Source organism: Zeus faber (genome assembly GCF_960531495.2).
Source record: "Zeus faber genome assembly, chromosome: 10".
In the NCBI taxonomy this organism is placed as follows: Eukaryota; Metazoa; Chordata; class Actinopteri; order Zeiformes; family Zeidae; genus Zeus; species Zeus faber.
The window spans coordinates 23,425,649-23,445,801 of record NC_137199.1 but is presented as its reverse complement, the minus strand read 5'-3'; the positions used below and the strand labels follow the sequence as shown (position 1 = coordinate 23,445,801).

General features: G+C 45.9%; 2 protein-coding genes across 3 annotated transcripts; both read right to left on the bottom strand.

The window, feature by feature from the left end:
- Nucleotides 1-202: 202 nt before the first annotated feature.
- On the bottom strand, nt 203-7,434 carry cnot7 (CCR4-NOT transcription complex, subunit 7). The gene is made up of 7 exons (XM_080008341.1): nt 7,300-7,434; nt 5,894-6,020; nt 5,420-5,613; nt 3,190-3,351; nt 2,026-2,170; nt 1,625-1,735; nt 203-618 (listed from the first exon to the last, which is right to left on the bottom strand). The coding sequence occupies exons 2-7, from the start codon at nt 6,008-6,010 to the stop codon at nt 487-489; spliced, it is 861 nt and encodes a 286-aa protein (XP_079864467.1). The 5' UTR covers nt 6,011-6,020; nt 7,300-7,434; the 3' UTR covers nt 203-486.
- A 2,395-nt stretch (nt 7,435-9,829) lies between these two features.
- mtmr7a (myotubularin related protein 7a) lies at nt 9,830-19,180 on the bottom strand. 2 transcript variants are annotated; one of them, XM_080007617.1, is made up of 14 exons: nt 18,990-19,180; nt 18,583-18,705; nt 17,411-17,573; nt 17,111-17,268; nt 16,898-17,026; nt 14,641-14,775; nt 14,196-14,328; nt 12,718-12,827; nt 12,438-12,563; nt 12,032-12,081; nt 11,737-11,937; nt 11,501-11,635; nt 11,231-11,357; nt 9,830-11,119 (listed from the first exon to the last, which is right to left on the bottom strand). In XM_080007617.1, the coding sequence occupies exons 1-14, from the start codon at nt 19,011-19,013 to the stop codon at nt 10,769-10,771; spliced, it is 1,965 nt and encodes a 654-aa protein (XP_079863743.1). In that variant the 5' UTR covers nt 19,014-19,180; the 3' UTR covers nt 9,830-10,768. The 2 variants fall into 2 exon arrangements, with proteins under 2 accessions (XP_079863743.1, XP_079863742.1); XM_080007616.1 differs by lacking the exon at nt 18,990-19,180 and having other exon boundaries at nt 18,583-18,815.
- Nucleotides 19,181-20,153: the final 973 nt, after the last annotated feature.

Below are 20,153 nucleotides of genomic sequence, written 5' to 3'. Positions count from 1 at the left end.
TTTTCATGAGGATATTATGTCACATGTAAAACGGGAGCGCGAGAGAAGGCAACACAGATGACACCAGAAACAATTTCAGCTTTCCGTATAAAATCAGGATCTGGTTAGTGCTTTTAAAGTGCAAAATGTCTACAGAACATTTTAGAAAACTAAAATCCAACCCCCCCCACCCCCCCACCCCCTTTTTGTTTCTTCAAGTGTTTCATGTTAAATTGAACAGAACCAACCGGACCCGCTACGCTGCTTCATAGGACTAAAATGTTAAACTCACACACTAGCTGCAAGTAGGAGGATTTTCCTAGCGACCGTTATATTAAATAGTCTAAGGTGAGAGTAGGCTATGAAAATACAGCTTTCCTAAATGGGCGTTTCGGTTTCTCCCGTCACCATCATCATCATCATCATCATCATCCTCCTCCTCCAGTTGTCGTTTACGCGACTTTTCGACGGCGATTTAATCCGAACGACAAAGCTCCCGGGGCGGTGTCACGACTGCTGCTTGTTGGCCTCCTCTTCGTAGGCGCTCCCCGTCCCGTTCTGGACGTAGGCCGAGCCCGAGCCCAGGCCGTACAGGTGACCGCAGTACTTTGCGTCGTCGATGTGATCCTCGAAGAACATCTGCGAGAGACAACAAAAACGAGCGGCATGAGACACCGACAACGTCTCACTGTGCCGACCTTGAGTTCGGGGGGGGGGGGGGGGGGGGGGGGGGAGATGTGAGGATCTGACAAAAGTTCAACGGCGTTTCAGCCGGGGAACCGCTGCGATCCTTGGCGGAACGCCGTCTCACGGGTCGCGGATGGTGTGTACGTGGGATGTTTAAGCTGTTGTTCAAGCAGAGAAGCCCTCCGGACCTTCGAGGTGACGGAGGAGGTAGGAACCCACCTCCCTCCGCACCCTTCACTCCAGAGCTGACCCCCGGGATCAGGTGACCGGAGGCCGCGGGGGGTGGCTGACCGCAGCCTGGCGTTCATGACACCACTCGTGCGTTTCGAGTACGGTGGCAATACCATCCTGGAGTGTGTGAACACCATGGACAGTGTGTGGACCTGGTAAAAATAAGCTCATAGTCCTCGGCCACTACAGGACCATACCAAGCACTTATCACCGCGCAGGGTTTTAGCTCCGGGCGATGCCCACCCTATCTCTCTGCGTTGCCACTGGATACAAGCGGTTTCCCCAAAGCCGGCCCTGCCATAAATTCGCATAATTATCGCGACTGGGTCACAGAGGCGCCGATTCAATTCTGCAGTCGTTCTTGAGGCGTTTATCCACCTCACCTATTGCATGTCCGTCGGTCCCGGTTGTGACTTGATGCAGTGTTTGCCGTCGCGATTTCCGAGACCGTTCCCTCGGACGCGTTGAATAAATCTGCAATTTCTGTGACCGTCGCACCTGCCGTTCGGCCTCTTTTTGCCTCCTTGTCGACCGATGTCGTTAACTCTCAGACCTTCCATAGTTGACAGATGCTGTTATAATTGGCAATAAACCGTATATGACTCAGCGATGCGGGTGCACTTGCTGGGATTTTATTTATTTATTTATTTATTTTCATGTGGCGTCTCTTGTTATTTTGTTAGTCAGTACATTTGCTGACAGTTGCTCTTAAATGCGAAGGGCTTACCTCCCGCATCTTAAAGAAAGCCATGCCTGTGAGTAAAGAGTCGGAGCCCGCTTGGTGCTGAGGTCCAATCCTCTCCAGCTCCAGCTGCTCAGCTACTTCCTGTAAGCCACCCTGCCAAAATGAGACTTCCATTAATTCAAACCATAAATGCGTTAAGACCGATTTCTTTTTCTTTTTTAATGTTACGAAGAAAAGTTGTATTTCAAAGCAGTGTACGAGCATACGCCAAGTATTTTATGGGATGCAACAAGAACACTGGCATTGTAAACAATATGTTTATGTGCTGTTATCAAAGTGGTGAACAATACACAGCCATATACTCTATGATATGTAGAGAACAAGATGTGAGGGTACTACAGCAGTGCCAGAGGATTTGCACGGTGACTTGTGATGTGCGTTACCTTTAAGTTTTTGCAACTCTTCATAAGGTACTTGACATCGTAAATGACAGGAAAAAACAAGCGAAGGATCTCAAAGAAATCCACCTCCTCTTCAGGCAAGTTAGCATTAGATAGTATCTTGATCAGGTACCCAAAATCATAGCCACTGAAAAACACCACAAACAAGGTTCTTTAAAAACGAATTACAGCTTGAATGGGAGGTTGCAGCATTCATTTGTGTGTGTGTGTGTGTGGGGGGGGGGGGGGGGGGACGACTCCGCAAGATCTTGGTAATGCCATCTGGTCAGCATGCACCCAAATTATTTTTTGCAAGCACAAAAATGACCATTTCCCGAACCCTGTTGAATTCATGGTGTGAAGAATTAAGACTGCACTGGAGGCACAGGGGGGAGTCCTAGTACCGTGTGGCCACTAAGTCTACGTGCTGATAAAAGCTCATGTAAGTAATATTAATATCACCGGGCGTATAATTATCCTGCAATCAGCTCAATTAGTGTAATGGATCGATACGTTCCCCTGCTTGTACGGTCTAATTCAATCTCTATGTCGTGCGCATTATGTATAATATTTACTGTCACCTCAAGCCAGCACAGTCACATAAATGATTCGTTACCAGAACGGTGGAAATGTCTATGTAGAGTGACATTTGTGTAATGGGAACCATGCGCCGCAAAATAACCCGTCCCTCTTTTCCAAATCACCAAAGAACATAAAGTGGAATAAAGAAAAGCTATGAGGGGACATATACAGCTTTATAGATGAAACATGATAAAGGAGGTTTCTGGATGAAATAAGACATTTCCACTGGAATGTAACTTAATAAGAAATATTGAAAAAACCTGTTTTTCATTTGATTGTCCTGTGAGTTGACTTACAAACTTCCATCTATGAACTTTCACTCATGAACTCCATATGAACTTCCTTTCGCGGTATCTCTATGACCTCATACTGTTGCGCCAGCTCTGTGATTCAATCCATCCCTTGGGACATATGACGACGATTCTCGAGGACAGGATATCGAAAACCATATGAATTCCGCGGCTTCTCGCATTATTATTCCCCCCCCCCTCCCCCGAATAGAATAATAACACGTGGGAGACAATGACGGCGCAGCCCTATCGGGGAACCCGCCGCAAGTGTTACTGGTTGTAAAACAAGCGGTACCTGTGGAACGACAGCCACTTGACGCCCTCGCAGAGCACCACCCCCGACGTCATCAGCAGCTCGGCGAAGTACAGCGTCTCGATGCCTTCGTCCTCGTGCTTCTTGAACTGGATCCCTGAAGTGGTCAGGAGCTCGATGGAGTCCTGAGCGTACATGTCCTCCCTGGAGACAAAAAAAAAAAAAAAACTGAGACAAGGGGGCACGTGAGGGCGGGAACGACGACGACAAATAAATACAGTTTGGAGACTAAGCATGAGAACGTTTAAAACGTCTGTTTAATGTTTTCATCCAAATGTGAAGCTTAAAACACGACGAGCGTAAAATCAACAAGCACTCTAAAGACGTTTAGAAGGAATTGTAGCCGGACAGAGCGTAAAAGCCTTCTCCCACGCTCATCAATCAATGTTATGCATCATTTATTATGTATTCCACTTCCTTCAATATTCAACCTTAACTGCCGGAATCCAGCTTCGGCCTGAAGCTGAAATAATCATTGTGGATCGTACGGTTTCACAACGCACAACCCCAACGAAAAGGTCGCAGCTTCAGGCCCAAACGTTGGACATGGTTTTGAGACCCATATTCTCTGTACGAGGTGTTGTCAGGGTTCAAACCCCGATGGGGGCAGAACCCTATTTTCTTTCTGCCGTGAGCTGGGATGAGCTAGAAACATTAAACGTGGCCCAATAACTGGAAATGATGTGCAAATGCTTCGCAAGAAACATGATCCCGATCGGCTAAATGGTGGCGCTGTAATTAAGGCCCAACACGCGATTTTGGACAGGCCACGCCCCTCGCGGGTGACTCGGATTGACTTGAAATTTGACACACGAGTCCAGCTCAACGTGCTCTACAAAAAAAAGCTCGAACCATAAAAGTCCGCCATGATGGACTTTTGGTGATTTGCATAATGTGAAAAACAGTAATGGGACTGAGATACACTTTTCTATCATGAATGAGCAAGATCAGTCCAAAAACATGAATGACATCAATAGAACATACTTTGCAAAAGGCGGTGCTTAGCAGAAAAATTGGCCATAACTCATTAACCATTTTTCCCAATTATGGTAGATCTGGTAGATATCTCCAGTCCCTGTTTGGTCATAGTTCTACCAGACCAATTTGAGCCCGACCGAGAGGGGGCACCACAAATGCCACAAACGTGGGTCTGAAAACCCAGTGGAGAGAATTTCACCAAATTTGTTGCAAAAAAATCTGAAGTGCCACATTGATTGGTGGATGTGGGCATGCGCAACATTTTTTTGGTTGATGGCAGCCATGTTTTAGGAACCATCTTGCTAATTTATAATAGAAATGTGTATCTCAGTCCCGCAATGCTGTATACCAAATTCGGTGTCGATACAGTCAAAATGCAAAGAAGTCTATTCACATAGCTGTTTTTCACATTATACAAATTGACAAAAAATCCATCATGGCGGACCTTTATGGTCCAAGAGGCTTTTTGGATTTTAACTGTATCAACGCCAAATTTGGTATACACCACTACAGGATTGAGAGACACAATGCAATTAAAAATGAGCAAGATCTGCCGAAAAACGTGGCCGCCATCAATGAAAATATTTCCGCGCAGGACGAGGCTTAGCAGGAAACCACCCGCCGTAACTCAAGCCTTCTTTGAGCAATCCTGATTAAACTCAGAGGAGACATCCCACACGATGTCCTGAACGTACACACCACATTTCATTCAAATCCCATAAAGGGCTGGGCGGGCACAAGGCACAACTATGAGGGCGCAATTTCTGAAACACCGCATACATTGTGATGATACAACAAGTGTGTGATTGGTCTGACTCCCTCCTTAAACAGAATTAAAATAGCTGAAGTTACTTTGCTCGGCTTTGTGAAGCCAGAAAACCCGCTGGTTGCTGCTCGCCCCTTTAATTTTGGTTCCTTCTGTTGAGCGCAAAAAGGTTTGAACCCGTGAACTGCCGCTTGCGACTATATTAAAAAAAAAAAGTTTGTTAAAGATTGAAATTTTGATATCGACTTTGACAACAGTGCCATTGCTGATGTTGATTTTATTATTATTATAATTATAATTATTACCATTATTATTATTATTATTACTACTACCACTACTCTTTCTGGAAAAAGTAATATGGCTCAATGCTTCTCAGAGGCTTTCCATGCACTGTTTTTTATTTTTCCCCTAGATCCCCTTTTAAATTCAGACATGTATTCATAATGCAAGAGGGGGCAGTGAACCTACGTGAGGTTGAATTTAAAGTTGAACTGCCATGTGGAAGTTCCTGGGGGATATTCTCCCTGCTCGTTCATAAACGTGAGGCCCAACTGGATGATCTTGAGCAGATCCACGTTGCAGCGCAGCAGCTGGTACTGGTAGTCAGCGTTGCTTCGAAACTCTCCGATCGGTCTGGCAACAACACCGGGAAACTCAGTGTCCTGGCACAGGAACAAAGATGGTGAAGCAGTGAACTGTAGGTGTGCAGTACAATTACATCCACAGGATTCATTTAGAACACAAAATGATGGTAAAATAAGGTTATAAAAGGTGCACAATAATGAAAAGTGCTCATACCTGAACTTCAACGGACATCTTGAAATTGATTAATAATTCATGTTTACCCAACTGTTACAATATGGACCATTATTTGCTTACTAAAAATTCAACGTGCTTTATTTTATGTCTCATCAACGGCCACACTGGTTCACTTCTACGCACCATAGCAATGTAGTTGTATTTTCGGATGACATGTCGGATCCTCTTCAGCTCCTCGTCCAGGTTGTTGGCCCAAACCTCACATATTCTCTGGCTGTGATCCACAGTAGCTGCGGGCATAGTGCCACTTCTACATGCAAAGCACCAAGCAGAGAGGGAGCAGCTCAGAGTGGGAACCTAGGGGCTTCCAGGTGCGAGACTGGGATCCCCAAAAACACACTGACCAGCGACAAGGCAACACACAACGACAGCCAAATACAGCTACGTGAACTGCAGTAAACATCTATCCGTGTGGCCTGTTGGGGTCCGATTACACGGATTTGATTCATCACTGGAGGGAAATTGAAGTGTTACAGTGTCACAGTAAAGTAATAAAAATAGGAAATTGAAAAGCTTTGGCCCTATGCAAAAAAAAAAAAAATGTAAACACAGGAAATATGCAATATACAATAGACAATAACCTAAAAAAAAAATCAAAAAAACGCTCTATACAGGAAATTGTACACGCGAGCATATATAAATATATATACAGAGGGCTATAAGCAGGATATTGATGGTACAAAACGAATATATGGTGCAAAAGGATCACATATATCACAGACAGCACAGTATATGTACAGATCTGAATGTATATGTATGTATGCAAGATTGACAATTTCCTTGTTTTGACCATGTACATTGTTGATACAGATGTTGATTTTTTTTCTCGTTAATTCTGCATATTGCCATTTATTGTTTGATTTTTAGTTGTATTGCATTGCAAACTGCCGAATTTTATTTTTTGTTAGCTGTTTTTTTTTTTTGTTGTTGTTTTCTTTTATTGCATATTGAGGAATTTTACATATTCTTTCGCTCATTTTAGGCTTATTGTGTGCTGCCAATTTTTTTCTCCTTATTATTAATTTATTACTATTGCCTGTAGTTATGTTGTGGGATGCTGTTAAGTCTGTCCATCCATCCGGCTACACTCCAGCACAGTCAGCCGCCATCAGTTCACCGCTACGCTGGTCACCGCTACGCTGGTCACCAGTCCGTCCACTGGGTCAACAGTAGCAGTTAGCTTGCTAGTGGACGAGTGGTGGAGTGTGCGGGACGGCGCGGGCTGCCGTTCGGACGTGCACACCGGAGCGTCGCCTCGGCTAAAGCCGACATCCACCACCCAAACGCCGGGGTGTGCGCGACATGCAAGCGGCACAGCGAGCGAGCGAGCGAGCACGCACGCACGCACGCACACACATACATACATACATACATACATACATACATACATACATACACACACACATACATACACACCCGCATGCACACACACACACACACACACACACACACACACATACACACACACAGTCCTCCTCCTCCTCCTCCTCCTCCGCTCCGTGTTCACCGCAAAGCTCACCGCGACTTACCGTTCCCCGAACCGGCCCGATATGTCTGTACGTACGCTAACACGAGCCTGAGAATCTCGCCTGCCTTCTCATACACGGGGGCTTTCATTAACTTTTCAAATAGTTTGATATTGACGCTGCTGTATCGATATCAACCTACGGCTGCCATCATAGCAGGACCTGCGTAACGACGTCATCACGTAAAATGTCGACGTCATCTATGTCTGCGTCAGAGCGCGCCCCCCCCCCCACGGCGGCCGTTATTTCGTAACAGTGATCTCTCGTTTTCCTTTTCTGAATTTCGCATTTAGGATTTCGAAAAGGGATTTTCAATTGTCGTGGAGGCAAATCTTTATTTAAAATTTAAAATTTAATTTTTTTTTCATTTTTTTCTGATTTCATTATTATTTCTATTTGTTTTGATCTATACTGCTGTGACATCTGTGATATCCGTCCGTCTATCTATCCGTCCACCTGTCCGCCTATCTATCTATCTATCTATCTATCTATCTATCTGTCTGTCTGTCTGTCTGTCTGTCTGTCTGTCTGTCTGTCTATCTATCTATCTATCTATCTATATCTATCTGTCTGTCTGTCTGTCTGTCTGTCTGTCTGTCTGTCTGTCTATCTATCTATCTATCCGTCCATCTGTCCGTCTATCTGTCTGTCTATCCATCCATCCATCCATCCATCTATCTATCTATCGATCTGTCTATCTATCTGTCCGTCCATCTATCTATATCTGTCTGTCTATCCATCCATCCATACGTATCTATCTATCTACCTATCTATCTGTCTTTACATCTGTCTATATATACATACATACGTAGAAGCATGCAATGGTGATTTCCTCATCTCAAACAATCTATTGAAACAAAAGCCAACAACAGTGGTGGGTTTACCACAACAAAAAATGTCAACGTCTCAATAACTTGTCATGTGCCCTTGAGCATCAATTACAGCTTGACAATGACGTCTCCTGCTGTTCACAAGTCAACTTATTGTCTGCTGAGGCCTGGCACCCCACTCTCCTTGAAGGGCGGCCCTCAGGTCATTGAGGTTCTGGGGTACAGAGTTACGAGCCTCTACACAGCGACTCAGCTGATCCCATAGGTTTTCTGTGGGATTCGGGTCTGGAGAAAGTGCAGGCCACTCCATTTGAGGTACCCCAGTCTCCAACAGCCGTTCCCTAATGATGCGACCTCCATGAGCTGGAGCATTGTCGTCCATGAAGATGAAATAAAGGCCTTTGTTGTTCATGCAGGGGCACAGTGACTGGATTAATGATGTTATTCAGGTATTATGGGCTTGTCACTGTACCATTCACAAAGTGTAGGGCAGTTCTGTATTGACTAGACACACCTGCCCACACTGTAACACCACCACCACCAAAGGCTGGTCTGGTGACAACAGTGGCTGACGCATAGCGCTCTCCTTGACGTCTCCAACATTGTTGGTGGCCATCATTTCTACTCAACATGAATTGACTTTCATCAGAGAACAGCACTGAGGCTCCCTGGGCCGTGCAAGACGATGATGCCTGTGCCTGGTGGTGTGGTCAGGTACCCTTGCTTGGGTGCCTCTCACTTCCTTTAAATGTGCCTGGAGTTGAGTGGCATTCATCATCCGGTTCCGCAGGGCACTGTTCACAATAAAGCGGTCATCAGTGTGGGATGTGGCCAAAGGACGTCCACTTCTATGCCTTTCTGTGACTCTTCCAGTCTCTCTGTATCTCTGTTGCAAGCTGCTGATGACACTCTGTGACACTCTAAGCTCAGTGGCCACTTCCCTCTGAGAACATCCTGTTTAAAGCCTTGCAATGGCGAGGTACTGTTCATCAGTTGTTTGGTGTCGTCTTGGTCTCATGATGTCAACATGTGAACAGCATGATGAAGAGGACTGTTTAAATACCAATTCTAATTGAACCAGGAAATGTATTGGTCGATTCATGGATCAAACACCTGTTGTGAATTTTGCCGTTCAGCTCCTTGTTAGAGAACAGCAAGTTGTGCAAAAAGTACTGAAACATTGAACAGTTGGACATGTGCATTCAAAAGTTTAGAGAAGGTCAAATTAAGTTCACCTGTAAAAGTTATAGTGCATTTTAGGTTCATCCTGAAATTTCACCCGAAAGCCGAATATCCCTGACTTTTTGTGAGTAGTGTATATATATCAGCCATAAATCTTCTTGTTGCAATTACTTTATTTTACATTATTTATAAAGTTGTAAAAAGCAAAAAAAAACAAAAAACTTTCAGTGCTTATTTTATAAAATGTATTAGAATATTTCAAAGAAGGAAACTACACCATATACTGACTATTTTTTGGACCAACAATACAAAAAGCACATATCCTGCATACCAACATGTAAATCCTGTTAAGTAAAGATTTTTATTTTAAAACTACCAACTGCTCAATCTTATGCACGCCGAGAAATTTGATCCTTAAGATGCAAACAAAACAACATGCAAAGGAGCATTGGTGAAAAGAAATAGGACACAGATAAGAAAGAACAACAAAAATAAACAAACGTGCTTGGTTTGGTGAGCTGGGCATTTTTTTTATTTGAAAGTTTCAAACAGACGTAGCCACAAGCAGCACAGTATATGTTCTGTTTTAGCCCAATTGCCTTTGACTGTTGGGCAGAGATAGCGCGAGAGAGAGAGAGAGAGAGAGAGGGAGATAGATGAGAGTGTGAGGGACTGATGGCACAGACATTCAAAGGAAAAAGCTTGATCTGCCGCTCTAAACAACAGCATATCTGTATTTTCATGCTCCAGCGCCGAAGCAGCCACTCGAGCTGGTCAGTCGTCCTGGTACGTACAGCAAGCACAACATACTATGGTACCTCGTTTTTTGGCTTTGCTACAAATATAGTTTGAACATCAGAATAAATATTGCAGTTGACATGACACGTTGGTTAACAGCTCGGGTTCGCCTGGAGGGAAGCGTCAATGAATGAATTCAAGGAATTCTTGAAGCATCTCGGTTGGTTGCAACTGGTGACCCAGAATGCGTGACTGATCGCTATACGTCCACAGCAAGATAAAGTGGTGAAGTAGTTCATTCCCTTTTTGTCACCATGATATAATTTATCTTCTTTTTGAAAAAGATCAAATTTTTACTTTGAATTAGACATTTCTTTCAGACATTGAATGACATGTTGAGGGGGTTGAGGCAAAATGCTTGACATGAAATGCCTCTCTCTGGCCTTTTACTATTGGTAACAATAGCATTAAGCAAATTCCCTTTATTATTTTGCCCTAAAACGAGGTCATAATCCTTTTGTAAAGGCCTGGTTATAATAAATACATAGTATGCAGGACTGAACAGTTTAAAGCAATTATCTGAGATCAAAATCCACTCTAACTTTCAAACTCATTTTTAACAGCCTTAAACTTGAACTAGTTCAGTCCTTGTTCAGTGGCTCATCGGACGGCTGGCAGCCTCCATACAGTAGCTCTTTCCCTTTCCTCTGACAAGGGTTTGTTCAGGCGGCCGAATATGCCGCCTCGTCCGAGTCCGGATCCCTGGTGCTTTCCTCACTGAGCGGCGAACGGCAGCCCACGTCGGCGATTCCGGACTCCTGGTCGCTGTGGTTGGAGAGGCTGGCGTCGGAGCTCTTGCTGGAGTCCTGGGGCAGGATGGTCAGACTGCCCTCAAGCGCCCTCTGCTGACAGGGGCTGCTGGCGATGAAGCCCCCGGTGTAGTCCTGAGGGGTGTTGGCCAGAGCCAGGCTGCCGCCAGAGGTGGGGGCCCACAACGCGGGGCCCCCGTCCAGGGTGTCTGCGGCACACACGCCGCCACTCAATCCCCGCTCCTTCTCCAGCTTCTCGATTTTCTGCACATAATGGAAAAATATTGAACACAATTTAAAGCAGTATGACTCTTATGACTCTTCCTTTTCCCTTTAACGAAACAAATATGGACGTAACGCTGCCACCTCCCCCACCTCTCGGTGTGACGCCAGTTGCTCTTCCAGCTGCTGGGTTTCTTCTTGAATGGCCATCAGGTAATCCTGCACCGACTGGCGAGGATGCATCCCTTTGTCAAAACGGTTGTACAGGCCCCTCCAGAACCTGCAAATCCAATCCAATACTGTCAAATGAACTCAATGTCCCCTCTAAAATCACGTCATTTATGAAAAAAATAAATAAATAAATAAATAAACGAATAAATAAATAAATAGATAGATAGATAAATAATGCGTGTGAGAACCCACTTGAAGCAGTAGGGGGCAGTAGAGGGACGGAGAACTCCTTGCGTCTGGCTGTGGTCGGCCCGGTAGAGGGGGTTGATGTACTCGCTCCGTTTCTCCCACAGGTGCATCCACAGAGAGTGAGTTTTCTCACTCAATCTGTTAAAACCCAAAGCCGCGAGAAAAACGATCGGTCAGGCAACGCGCCGCAAACCAATGCAAAAACCAACGGGCTTTCCGGCTGCGGAGCCAGATCTCACCCCATCTCCGTCCTCTCCCGCTGGTTGTTGCCGATGAAGTTGCCGAACTGGCAGGAGTAGACGTGGTGGTGAATGGCGATGAGGAGCCGCTCGTTGAATTCGAAGGCGCAGGGGAACTGCTCCATCAGCTGCCACACGCACTCCAGGAACTGATCGATGACGGGGGACACCTCCTTGGAGTCTCCATCCAGGTGGTTGCATCTGGAAAGAGGTGACCCGTCAACCAAAGGCATCCACGTCACTCGGACCCATGCCATGACGTAGAAATGATGAACAACATCTTTTAGAGTCAAACCTGTGAGAAAATTTGTGTCCGAACGAGACCCACTCTCTCTCAATGAGAACCTGAGGACAGGAGAAGATATACACAAGAAGTATGAGGAGGACGGTGGCTTAATCGCGCGTAATGCGATTATCTTCCTGGAGAGAGAGGCGAAAGAAGGAAAGGTGATCCTCAAGGAAAGACCGGACCCCCTCGGGCCCCGTGTGCGTGTAGGGGCGGTTCTGCCGTGGACCGGGAGAGGATTCCCAGACCCCGAGGATTGCCTGTTGCATTTGTTTTCCACGGGCCGCGCCTCGAAGGAACCACAGGTCGTACGGAGGAAATTCGGCATGCATCGTGAGCGCCATGCTGACCTGCCGGGGTTAGGAAGTCTAATACATTCCAAAATATGATGCACAGTGTGCCCAGTGTTCCCTACCATGAGGCCCTTCAGGGTCCTGTAGTAGGGGTCCAGCAGCACACAGGCCACAGAGCAGACCTGGGCGGTGCGGTCCCACCCGTCGGAACAGTGAACCAGGACGCTGACACCCTCTTCCCAAACAGCCTGCAGAGACAATATACACGTGGCAAATAACTGTGTATTTGAGAACAAACACGCGCACACAGACACAGACACACACACACACACACACACACACACACAATTAATATTGTGTCCTGAATGGAGGCAGACAGGGCGGATTATCTTCCAGACTAACCTTTGCAACAAACACGCCAGCGTCTAGAGCGGCTTTGATGTGCTTGAGCCAGCCCGAGGTCTCCAGACCCTCCAGGAAGTCGGACATGGAGGGGGAACGCAGCTCGCACGCTGCAAGGCACAGAGCCGGGATCACCGAACATTATTAAAACTCACAGTCCTCCTCAAAATGTGGACAAGTCATGGAGGGATCACGGTCGTCCTCAGCCACAACATGATCCTTCATCTTTTTTTTTTTTTTTTTTTTCCTCGTCTATGTTGACGCTGGATTTTTAGGAATTTTTAAGTGTGCGACGAAACCATGGCCAACAGTACAGGCAATCAAATGGAAATCTATTTCTGCACAAACAAGCCTCACTCGTTCCAATATTTGCTTTTCTTCAGAAACACAAAGCATAACATTGCATTTTCCATTTTAAGTGTTCAATATAAATATTTGGAAGTTCAACCCGAGGGCAAAGCGACTAAATGTGTCTCCGTCGCAGACATTCGATTTTGAGACACTGGTAGTGACACATAACCTAGGCACACTTGTGAGCGCGACTCTGAATGAAAACATTTGTTCCAGCAGCGTAGAAGACGGGCTGCGGCTGGGATACGCCACGCGGCGCGTTTTTCCGGCGTCCTCCGAGAGCGATAAAGCTCGGGGCTTTATCTGAGGACCGGGGAGAGGAAGGCTGCGCTGCTGCCAAAGAGGGGAAAGAATAAACAGGTGAACAGATTCGCAGCCCGGGAGGTGGAGCGGGCTGTTTAGTAATCTAGAAGTCGCTGGTTCGATCCCCGATCTCCCCCTGCTAGCATGCTGAAGTGTCCTTGAGCAAGACACATCCACCCGTGTGCAAATAATTTGTGAGGCGCTTTGTGCAAAAACGTCTGCTTAAATGACAATGTGTAAAAAAAAAACAGTGTTAGGCACAAGGCTGATCTGGATAAAGCTGAACACTGACCTATACGGCAGTGGGTAGCGGGATGAAGGAGTCGAAAAACTTTTCAAGCAGAGAGAGAGAGAGAGAGAAGGAAGGGTCTCTGCAGGACAGCCACTGGCTGACCTCTCTTGTGCGGCCAGGGGGGGCACGGAGTTATCGCAGCTAAAGAGCAGCTATTACTTTTCAAACTCAAAATCACATCACTCTCACGCCCTGGGTCCCTCTTTGGGGAATAAGTTCCCAAATTGTCCACTCCGGGAAACCAAAATAGCCCAGCAATGAAATCCAGATGGATTCAAAGCCCCCCCCCCCCCCCTGCACTGTACCAGGAAAGTCTCCTCTGGGCCCCGTCTGAGCCGACGGCGGAGCCGGTCTGCGGGAGCCACAGGTGTAGCGCTCCGCCCCCGCCACGCCGCCCCATCTTAAGAAGTCACCGCCTTGTCAAGCTGTGAAGCTATTTAGCAACAAACTGTGGTCCGCCTCCTCCAGGTGGCCGGAGAGCAGCGGTCGCTACAAGACCGAGGGACCAACTTAGGTACGACTCCATCATTACCTTCCAGCATTTTCTGTTGGCTGTTCCTCATGACGTGGATGTTCTCGATTCCAATGAACTGAAACTTGATGTTGGAATAGTTGTCCTCGTTTTCATAGCCTTTCCCCGCAGCTCGATTTGCAATCGCATTCAGCTAGAGAGATGGGAACAGATTGGACGGGTGAGAAAAAGACCGAACTCGGAGGTTTACAGCGGGAAGCGAAACGTGCTCCCAATATCCCGAATAAAAATTAAAAAAAAACTGACAAGTATCTACATGTGATCCTCCTACATAATATTCATCCGGACCCCAGGAAGTATGCGTCCAGGATGTCTGCGAGGCTCACATAGCGAGCGTGCCCCGGCCGGCCACATGTAGGACGGGAAATTAAAGCCCCACCTGAACACACATCATAGTACTCGGGTGTTTTTCTAAAGCCTTTTCCTCGGGCGCAGAGGGGCTCACCTTGGGCCTCGTGTCCACCACATACATGAAGTCGCTGCGGGGGTTGGACCTCACGATGGCCTCCAGCATCTGCTCGTCCTCCAGGCAGCGGGCGCTGAAGCCCGACAGCGGCTGGCTGCTCCTGCAGATGGAGGCCTGGAAGGAGAGGGGAGAGAGAGAGAGAGAGAGAGAGAGAGAGAGGGACGGACCCGAGATTTAATCAGAAACACTCGTTGTGTGAAGGAAACGGATCACAGGCATCCAAACTGCACCGTGGCCAAAATGATCACTTTGATAATAATCAGCGGTGGAAAAAAAGTGCTCAGGCCTTCACCTGAAGTAAAAAATACAAATACCCTGACACTAAGTAGAAATATGCAAGTACTTGCTCTTAAATGTACTTAAAGCATTCAAAGTATAAGTACTTAACCATACGCTCTGACGTATCCATATGCCCTACAATAGTTTTTATTTCTGCAGATGACAATGAATGCAGATTACAATAAAATGGCATAGTTGATGTCATGGTCATTAACAAATATATAGAAATACAAATATTGTAAAAAAAAATTAAAAAGGAAAATAAAAAAACAACTAAAGTGACATGACTGAATTGGAACATTAGTAGGGTACAATGTGAAGATATTGGTTTTAAAATGTAGCGGAGTAAAAGTCGAAAGGCTCCGAAGCGCAATATACATAATTCATTACAGTTGGAAAATGTACTGAAGTACCATAACAAACTTTTTTTTTTTTTTTTTACTATCCACCACTGACAACGATGAAACAAAGCCCCGAGGTTAATGTCCGAGTCACATTTAATTTGTGGGTACGAGGGTCACCCAACACAACTTCAACCGCTTTATTTCTGGATTTTCAAGTTACGGTTAATGCTCTGGATACTTTATCTTTCTATTAAGGAGCCACAAGGGAGTGGGCCATTGACCCCGAAGTGATAGGAGTCTCATACCACAGAGAAGAACCAAAACTTGCCCTCGGCCCTGGGAAGCTGCCTCCCACACATACAACAACCCCCCCCCCCCCCCCGAATGGTTGAATCACGGATGAGCAGATTGAAATGTCCCTTTTTTTGGCCTTTTTAAAAATACACACCAATCCTTCATATTTGAGACAAGTTTCTTCTCCTTCAAGTCCCGCTCCCCCATGTTCCTGTGTCGCGATCCGCTCTCAAAGGGACGTTAGCGTCTGAAACCTCTGCGACGCTATAAACACCAGAGCCCTGGAACAATATTTGCTCATTATACTGGAGGACCTCCGAGATTTCTTGGCGAGAAAAGAGAGATAAAATGAGTAAACCGTGTATCGGAACAGACGAGGGCGGAATGTAAGCGTTGAGCCACGGTCTGATTTACTTTTTTGGCACACTTAAGAACTGGTCCTCGGGAATCGGGACTGATATGGACATTTTCAAGCGTCGTAATTCACCGCTTTGAGAGGCCGACGACACGAGCAATTCCTGTAATGACGCCGAACAGCTGCAACTGTCCTATATACACCACTCGCTGCGTATAAAGGACGTTAGGTGTATTATAAAAATGGAAGAAAATAATCCAAACAATAGTTACATTTTAGAAGAATTAACATCAATTTCCCACAGTGGAAATCTTGCGAGGAGAAATTGCAACGAAATCTACAGTGCTAAAGTGAAAACATGTTAATATTTGACAACTCCACAACATTAAACTTTGTGAGTACAGCCCTCGTCACATCTTCACTGTAATTCACTGTCGGCTTAATGGAAACGTGACCCCCGGGTGGACACGCTCGTTTTTACGGCCCTTCACCGGCACCATGTGACGCGCGTTGAAGTCCTGGACGTTGCCGCGTAAATAGACAGGAATATCCGTTGCATCATTCGATCATTTCATATCCGATTTAGAAAATCAGAGGTTATAAACTGCAGGAGCGTCGGGTGCAGCCAGTGCGCGGGTGCCGGCGTGGATCCTCCGTGCTGCTTCTACTGTCCGCCCTCCCAATCACACTGGCACCATGACACGCCCCTTTTCCAGGCGGGTTCATGAGGTGGAACGTGACGCACCAGAAAAAAAAAAGAAAGGCATAATTCTCCACTTTGGCAATGGGAAAATCTACTTTTTTTTGCGGCTTTACCCACGTTTAAAAAAACCTGGGTAAACGCGCTCATTTAGGTGTAAAAACATATTAGATATATATACGACTTGTTAGTGGTTCCGCAGGAATGAAAGCAGAAAAAGCCTTCACAGTTATATGACATAAGTCGAGTCATTGCTCAACTTACATGATTGTCTTTGCAGTAGTACGACAGCGTGGGGACTCTTCCCCGGCTTCGGAACTTGGAGCTCCCAACAATGACTTGGGGCGTGGCTGACTTGGGCACGTAGAGTGCTGCTGGGTAGGTGTCACTCACCTGCCAAGACGACGCAGAACAGGTTATCCCAGTATTTTAATGTCCATATTCAGACTCATTTGGGCGCAGTAGCCGGGAGCTGACCTTGTAGTCCAGGTTGACAGGGGAGTATTTCCAGAGAGCGTTTGGGACTCCCAGCCTGCTGTATTCAGCCTTGAGGTCCAAGAAGTCCCATTCCGCCTGCCGCTCCCCCTTATCAGTGTTAGGGTTATAGGAGAAGCAGTACAGCTCCTCAAATTGTTCTGTAAGACATAAACCCCATCAGAAATGAGCCTTGAATTTAATATTTGTCGCAGAAGAGAAGAAAACAATGCTCCACGAAAACGTGTGTACGTTGACATGAATATGACTATGAATATGAATATGAATAGGATAAGAACTCGCCGGGCTGCGAGAGACGCTGCAGGGAGACTTGGATGTCATGGCAGTCCTGCTCCTCTGGGATGACAAAACTGAGAACTTGGAAGTTCTTGCAGTGGACGAGCAGAGGGCATCCGGTGGCCGTGGCGGCTTGTTTCTCCACACAACATACCAAACTATGAAGCACCTGATGAGATGAAAGACATGATGACATACTGTACACGGAAAAGACAAGTTGAATGTAGTGTTCTGTCTGTTGAGGGGGTTAATGGTCTTGTATTACAACCCTATTGTGGCCTATTGTGTCATCTGAATGCAATGCATTGGCCAATGTTATTAGCCAATTATGTTATGAAATATTCATACATCAAAAAAACATTACATATATAATTACACATTTAATATTTCTAAATTGCTTTCCTGCATTTTTGCACCGTGTTGCTTCTGCTGTACGGATTGTGTGGGGAGCAAAATTAGGCTGCACAAATATAGCAAATTTATTTTCAACCTCGCTAACAAAAAGTGCAAATTACATTCTGTGTATGTATATATATATATATATCTATATATATATCTATATATATATATATAGATATATATATATAGATACGTGTGTATCTGTGTACATATCTGATTTGCACACGTGTGTATATACTGTATGTGATTTACACTCTGTATATGTATAACATAGACATAATAAAATATGTAAAACAACCACATTAACAAAAAAACGACATTAAAAAAACACTACATTTGCTGCTGCAGCAGGGAACATGAAGGTGACGTCACATTGCTGGAGCAAGCCGCCATAGTTTGGGGACCACTCGCGTTGACTGAACGTCGGTCGGCATTTGTTGAGCTAAAAGATGGCTTTGGAAGTCTTGTTGGGTGGAAAACACCGCCACAGGAGATTTTCCCACCATCTTGTGTGAAACCTCGACCCTTCCCCCTTCCCTCCCGTACTTCCCCCATCTCTGTACATGTCGTATAAATTGGCTTTTGCTCCATGCAACTGAACGGACGCGATCCTCCAAAAATGGCGACCGGGAGTGCACAGCGACCCCTAGCCACCGTGAAACCTCACCCTCTAACCTTAACCCTTCGCGGACGTCTGGGAGTCGCTACGTGACGATATGCGGTCGCCGCAATTTGAGTGACGTCTCCTAAAGGTGCGATCAATCGTGCAGTCTACCCACCCATGTTTCGGTGCGGCTCTCAGCCCCGCTCTCCACAAATATGGAGTGGGTGGCGGTCAGGTACAGGGTGCCGGCGCTGGACCTCCTGGGGCAGATCCTGTCAACGAGCCGGACGTTCTCCACCTGGATCAACGGGCGACACGCCAGAGCGCGTTGCCGCCGAATCGTCACCATGACAACCCAAACAAAACAAATCCCGCCGCCAAGAGCGGGGACCGGACCGCATACGTGGCCGCGGCCAACGCGGCCAGGACGCAAGCATCACGTTTAGAACACAACGCGGCGGAAGGGAAACCGTAGCAGGGCGCCGTAGCACAGTTCGTGACACGTTAGAAATGACATTTATTTTTGATTATAACGAGACATTCTCAACATGCGACCGCCGCCACCACAATCTGTCGCGTTACCTTCGGTAGTCGGATGTGCTCCATCACCGGTTTATATAATCTTAGTTACCTTGTGATATTAAACAAAAATACAATAAATCCCCACATACTACAATGTGAACGTAATTCTGGGTGAAATCCGCAGGTTTGCCCGTGGATCTTTTTGTCACCGCATCATATTACGTTTCGGTTTCGTTCAGGTGGATTCGGCCATAATAATAATAATAATAACTCCGGAGCCCCCTTCGTGAATGCGACGCGTCGTGGTCCTAGAGCCCGCCGCGTTCCTCGGATTTGCTTTATTCCAGGTCGGATTGGATCAAATCAAATTAGAGGGAAGCTTTATTCGTCCAGGGAGGGGAGTTCCGGCGTCACGGAGTAAATCAACCCATCGGTACACAGGCGATCGACGTGATGAAATAAACATAACGTAAAAATAAATAAAAAAATCGGTTAAATAAATTTGATTAAAAAAACAAGTTTTAAGTAGAACACAAATGGCAATATGCAATCAACCATAACCTTGAAATGGAGATGGGCCCTTGAACTGTCAGCAACAGTTTGAGGGAGCCCCCGCGAACATTACCGTCAGTCCTCACCTGACACTGTCACGCCTGCGTGGGACCGCTGCGAAAGGTAAATTTATCCAGCAACTTTACCTTTCCGCAAAATGGACGTTATTCGTGAGGTGCTTGAGAATAAACAAGCGTGTAGCGTCCATAAAGCCAAATAGGAAGACACGAATAACGTTGCATAGTACTTTACACCACATTTTTCACTGCATATATGTATGGAAGTATGTATATGTATGTGACGAATAAACCTCTAAATTTACTTTGTCAAGTGCTTTTTGGCTGCAGGATTCAGACTAATTATGTGCCTGGACGTTGCAAAACTAGTGCTGCATATTTTGTAAATGTCGAAATAATCTCGTTGATAGAATGAACCCGATTAGAATAGATAAGAATGGAATTCTAACGAAATATGAACACAATGTGCATGAGAACCCAGAGGTGTATGCCCCACACCCCCCGATAAAAACACACCGATCCCGTCTACTCCCGTTTTTGTTTTTCTTAGGTTGCGACAGATTAAAGACATTCATTGGACTTGAACAGTCTTGTCTGCTCAGGTTCCTGCCTGCATCATATGTGCAGCTATTTTAAAAGCGCTTTTGAAGGTGAC

What these genes read in the sequence shown, in the direction of transcription:
- cnot7 (XM_080008341.1), bottom strand. Translation starts at nt 6,010, where the DNA reads ATGCCCGCAGCTACTGTGGATCACAGCCAGAGAATATGTGAGGTTTGG. An exon ending in AATACAACTACATTGCTATG is followed by an intron (nt 5,614 to 5,893) that starts GTGCGTAGAAGT and finishes TTCCTGTGCCAG; the next exon opens with GACACTGAGTTTCCCGGTGT. An exon ending in AGAGTTGCAAAAACTTAAAG is followed by an intron (nt 1,736 to 2,025) that starts GTAACGCACATC and finishes TCATTTTGGCAG; the next exon opens with GGTGGCTTACAGGAAGTAGC.
- mtmr7a (XM_080007616.1), bottom strand. Translation starts at nt 18,756, where the DNA reads ATGGTGACGATTCGGCGGCAACGCGCTCTGGCGTGTCGCCCGTTGATC. An exon ending in GCAGCGTCTCTCGCAGCCCG is followed by an intron (nt 17,269 to 17,410) that starts GCGAGTTCTTAT and finishes TATGTCTTACAG; the next exon opens with AACAATTTGAGGAGCTGTAC. An exon ending in ACTGCCCCCTACTGCTTCAA is followed by an intron (nt 11,358 to 11,500) that starts GTGGGTTCTCAC and finishes TTGGATTTGCAG; the next exon opens with GTTCTGGAGGGGCCTGTACA.